Genomic DNA, 5,771 nt, shown 5'->3' on the forward strand with positions numbered 1-5,771 from the left:
CAGAGCACAGTGCAGAAAACAGTCAGTTTAGCAATAGGAGAGAAAACAGTGGAGTATCCTGAGTCTTATTTCAGTCAAATTACATACAGGACTTACAATGACACACAATAAAGATAGTATTCACTTTTATGTTCAGAACATAATGGCACTTATGAATTTGCATTCATTTCAGATCAAACATTACCATGTTATTATCTGGAACGTACTGCAGGAGGCAGCGAAGCTGAGTGCTTCTTCATGGGCAGTTTTTCAAGATAAGGAAACCTTTAATGACCATTCAAACTGCTTTACAACAGAAGCCACATTCTCCCATCCACACACACATACACACACCCATGATACATCACATCAGTTTGGGGTTCAGCATCTTGAACATTTCAAAACATGAACCGGAGGAGCCAGGGAATCGAACCACCGGCCTGCTGAGCCGCTCTGCCTCCAGGACACACTTGTGATTTTGTATTGGTTTGAATGACTGGAACATTGTGAGTTCTTACCAAACATTAGTCCAGCAGCACTATCACTATCACCTGAGTAAAGGAAAGCATACAAAGGCACAGTACACTGGGATGTACAGTGTAGAAAAGGTCTCAAGGACTTAGGAAAAAGGAAAATAATCTTCCATCAAAAATAGAATATTGCTCTGTAGTTGTTTGTTGACTGTCAGAATTCCTAAATTCTATGGTGCTAAAACAAAAATGAAACCAGATAATGTCAAGAAAACACCTCTGCATGAAAAAATGTAAAATAAACTCCAGTTTACTAAAGACCAATGTTCAGTCAACAGCAGCGTGTCGAAACACAGTCCATCGACTACTTCATGTTTCCAATCAGAAAGGTCCGTCTGAAGGATTATTTTGTTTCCCCTTTAAAAGAGAAAGATGGAGGGATACAGGAGCACTGTGTATTTTACAGCACTAACATGAACCTTGCTGTATTTCAGCCTGATCAGTGGGGAACTTGTTTATCTACTCCTCGTGTGTCAGTGTTACAGTTCTTACTGAGACTTTGTGGAAGACAGTGACCGTTAGTGTTGATAAGGGATCATATATTTGCATAAATGTGTAGTCCTGTGTCGCCCATGGGCTCATGTTGACTTATCTTAATGAGATGATTATTGTCTCTCAGTTCAACAGGACGGCGTGAAGGTATTTAAAAAGGCACGGCTGTGGCACCAGGACAGCAGTCATTAGATGGTCAATGACAGCAATGGCTTCTCTGGCACTTCTTTACTTTCTGCTGTGGGTCGGTGAGTATAGAAACAATTGAAGTGTGGTTGATATGTGTAGGCCTTGTTTTTATCATGTATCTCCAATAACAAAGACTTTTCAATTCTGTTCCTTGACAAAGCAAAACGTTTTGACTTTTACAGCTGTTTGTTTCTAACTCACACTCACCTGGTGGAGGACTTTCTCTTTCAGGTGTCGCAGTGAGTACACCAGTGGATCTACAGAAGAGAATCTATAAGGGTGTCCTTTGTGGTCAAACTGATCGTCTGTACCACGTCAGGCTGAGAGCAACTGATGGAACATTTATGTCACTCTGTGGTGGCTCTCTGATCAGTGACGAGTGGATTCTGACTGCAGCTCACTGCTGGAATAATTCAAGGTGAGAAATACATTTATAATTAATGACTAAAGTAAATGTGAAACTCTTGAAGATGAACTGACAATTGAGGTGTCCCTAATGAAAATGACATTGCATTGAAGACTGCATGTCTAAATACAGTAACTGGTGCTGTTTGTGTAAGTAATTCTGTGGGACTCATGAAGACCACAGACGTCTAAAGTACATGTTTTTCTATGGATAATAATCAAAATGAGATGGATAATTGACAGACAGATCTGTTACAAATGTATGTATTTAACTAAGTGATGTTTCTCTTTTTCTTCTACTTGTAGGACCATGTATGCAGATGTAAATTTCCACCCAGGTAACGAAATGGAGACACTCGAAATCATAAGATATGAGATCTATACGGAGAACAGCAAAGGACACGACATCGTGCTACTGAAGCTAAAGCAGAAACCTAAAAAGATCCATAAAATAGATCTTCCAAATGTTTCAGACTGTACAACTGATATCAAAGTGTGAGTTGTGATCTCTCTCTCTCTCTCTCTCTCTCTCTCTCTCTCTCAACAATAAGTGCAGTTCTTTGTCAGAGTTTTATTAGATGCTATAGGATATCCACCTCTGCTCAGGAGCTGCAGTTATAGATGAGGCAACATGTTTCACATCCACGTCTATCCATGATGACACGATGACCAAATGTCAGATACTGTAGGTCTCATTTACATGTTTAGTTTTCAGACCTATTTAGATTTTTCTGATAGACAGAGAAACATAAGTTTGACATGTGATCTGAGACAGTAAAAAGAAGAAATATTCAATTAATGTCTGAAACACCAGGGACGTTGGAAAGGCATCAATTAATTGAGTAATAATTTATAATTGATTATATTTTTCAAAGCCATTAATTTCACATTGACTTGCCCGACGTCTTCAGAACTTCACTTGTGTAATGTAATGTTGTGGTAGATGTATCCATCTCTGTGTACAAGGAAATCAGGTTTCTTGTCTAAAGAAATATGTATAGTATATAGTTTTAGTAGTTTTAGAGCTCACAAAAATTGTCAAGATTCATTTTTCATCTAATAATAACTTGTGCGCACAAGATACAAAGATGTTCAGCTAAAAGGACAGCAGGACTGTTTGCATCAGATGCTGTGTGTTCTTGACGTCTTCATATTCTGGGTATTGTTTTATTCTTTAGAAAGTGTTTTTTAAAGGCTGCTTTCTTTCTCTAAAAATTGTTTTGTATTTTTATTTTCTAGGAATGACAAATTTAAGGTTTCAGGCTATGTCCATGGTGTAGATGCCAAAGGTGTAAAAGGTAAGATGACTTTTAATTATCTATTTTATGATGATAATGGTTATGTTCATAGGGAAGATTTCCTTTTTCAGGGATTTCTATTTGCTAATATCCTGTTTTTACAGGAAAAAATCTCAAATTTGTACACTTCAATTATGTAAGAAAAGAAATCTACCATTCAGCTGAGATGGGCTCCTTTCTTTATCAACAATAGCTGCAGTAATGTTCTGTCCTGTCTGCCAGAAGTTCTGTCTTAATTGACGTTTTATTCTGATTTTAAGTCATAATTTTACCATAGACTTTTTAGATCCTTGTCATTTTACCTACATGTTTTAAACAGGGCAAAACATTTTAGTCATCTGCTCTTGGATTTAGAGTGAATCGAGAGCCTGAAAGATGTTTTTATCCTGGGAGAAACTTCTTTTTGAAATGTTGTCTTTTCTATCCTCCTCCAGTTCTCCAGGCCTACAATGTTCTCCACTGCACAGATATGACAGTTGTTGACTGTAGCAATATCAAAACTGGCATACAACAATGTTTTCCAAATCAGCCATATGGTAACTTTTTCTGTGGACAAGAAGCCGGGGTGGACACAGCTGGAGTGAGTTGGCATGGCTTCTTACCTTTAAATATCTGATGTGTAGTCAGCCAATGTTTTGAACATTTTAATTTTTCTAAACAATATTTCAATAATTGAGTAAAATGACATTATATACAATGTATACTTAAGAATAATCATGTTTTCTTCCTCAGGGTGACTCTGGCAGTGGAGCTGTGGTGGGCACCAAAATTTATGGCGTCTATAACGGTAGTAATAAATATGCATGTATGGCTCCAGTTATGTTCACAAGAGTCTGTGATTACATTACCTGGATCAACAACACTATTTAGTAGACTGAAACAACTAAACATTCATAATAAATAAATGATGAGAGTTCAGCTCTACAATGAACCTTGTGTGATTTGTGTGTCTTTAAATGTGAACTGTTTGTCACTATAACCATGTAAAACTGGTATTAAAATTGGATAGAAATAGTTATAGTTTCTATTTTCAGGAGTTTTCGGTTTTCAGGAGTATTTCATCCTTGGCCTCTTTACTTAAGGATTGTTCATTTTGTTTTTTGTTTTTTGTTTTTGTTTTTGAACTATTTACCACTGCTTTGCAAATAAAGAAGAAAACTAGAGGGCATTAAAAACACTGAACTGAGTGTGATCTGCCATCAAAGGGCAACGATAAAGAAGATTTCTCCTCACACATTTGTCTAAGATCTTTGTACATAGACTGTGTCCAAATTTAAGGGCTTGATCCCCTGGAGAATAAATCTATTTGATTCCTAAAAGACCAGAGGGTAACACAGGGTGTTTTTATTGTTTTTATTTTTTATCTTGAGTAATTTGTCGGCATGAGCTTTTTGTTGTTTGTTTTGTTATCTTGTTCTTATCTCGCATGTTAGCATGCTGCCTATATGAATATATGGTATATATATATGAAGATTGGTAAATTCTCGAACCCCAGATTTCTTTATTATGCATCATACAGTATAATCCTTTTTATATAACAAAGCAATGTCTACTTGTTACCCATCATCATCAGCTACATACACTAAGTTGGCAGTTTATTAGGTACACCTAGCTGAAACTAATGTAGCCTAATACAACAGTCCTGTTCAAATAATATATACATGCATACATTTGTTTTGTTTATTTTTCTACCCAGAAAATGCTTTTTAAAAAGAAACAAAAAAAAACTGTTTATTATAATTATCATCTAAATGTAATTCTTCCTCTGTTCAGTGGACGTAAACATGATGATTGTTTTAACTATTGTAACATCAGATAATCAAGTAATAAAATTACAAAAGTAACAATTGTTGGACAATTTGGTTTTATTAGGAAATTAGCATTAAATTGTTCATGGCTAAGTTAAGTTATTTATCAACAGTTTTTATTATAATGGTGTGTCATCTTCCCTTTTACAAAGCATCATTTCAGGTATTTCTGATGATTTCTTTTTTTTTATGTGACCCTATTGCCAAACCAGAACATTTATATGGGACAATTATGCAAAAGTAAATTTACAGATTACATTCAATAACATGTTTTCATGTTCAGTGACAAAGTAAATTTAAATTAAGGTTTGGTTAAGGGTGGAGAAAATCATGGTGAATAACACTCATTTTTGGTCTGCAACAAACACACCGATCCACCACTCTGACCTCTATCCCTTTACTTTCCTCTAGCTATAAGGGTGCACTACTTCCTGCATTGGCTCTGAATGTTCACATTTGTATTATATTTATGAAATTCCTAATGATCCGTGACCCTTTTAATTTCATGAATAAACATTTTGAACATTTTTCTCTGTAATGAAAATCACAAATCACATGAGGGACAAACAGTAAGTGAGTTCCTCAGTGGGGCAGGATTAAATTTCAATTAATGGAAGGCAAGAGCAGGAACTGTTGATAGTGATGAAAACTTTGCATGAATATCCAGCAGCAGGTCTGTGTTGAAGCCTTTATGAGTTGACTGGTAGCTGCTGGCAGAGTCACCACAGGGTGAAAGACAGAAATGACTCGTCTGATGCTTCTTCTCTTTTTGCCGTGGCTCGGTGAGGATTCAGATATTCTCTCTACCTTGTTGTCGTTGTTTCAATAATGTAATTTTACGTCTTGCTAATCCATTTCATATAATGTTATTGCTCCTCTCACTTGCCCTGGTGCCGTCAATGTTTGTGTTTGGGTCATTATGAAAATGAGTGGCGTAAAAGTGGCGTAAAACCTCACAGTTATCCTGTCGTGCTATGAAGCAACGTCTTTAAGTGTGTGTCCTCATTGTTTTTTCTCATGCACCAAAATCAGCAAATATTTGTTTGTTACACATTTTTTAGGTCTCATTA

The 5,771-nt window shown here is 36.1% G+C and overlaps 1 protein-coding gene across 1 annotated transcript; it reads left to right on the forward strand.

Moving 5' to 3' along the window:
• Nucleotides 1-1,196: 1,196 nt before the first annotated feature.
• On the forward strand, nt 1,197-3,797 carry LOC111235902 (cationic trypsin-like). Its single transcript, XM_022764482.1, has 6 exons — nt 1,197-1,249; nt 1,422-1,608; nt 1,902-2,090; nt 2,835-2,893; nt 3,328-3,473; nt 3,626-3,797. The coding sequence occupies exons 1-6, from the start codon at nt 1,201-1,203 to the stop codon at nt 3,761-3,763; spliced, it is 768 nt and encodes a 255-aa protein (XP_022620203.1). The 5' UTR covers nt 1,197-1,200; the 3' UTR covers nt 3,764-3,797.
• Nucleotides 3,798-5,771: the final 1,974 nt, after the last annotated feature.

Source organism: Seriola dumerili, unplaced genomic scaffold (assembly GCF_002260705.1).
Source record: "Seriola dumerili isolate Sdu_G_001 unplaced genomic scaffold, Sdu_1.0 BDQW01000538.1, whole genome shotgun sequence".
Taxonomy (NCBI): Eukaryota; Metazoa; Chordata; class Actinopteri; order Carangiformes; family Carangidae; genus Seriola; species Seriola dumerili.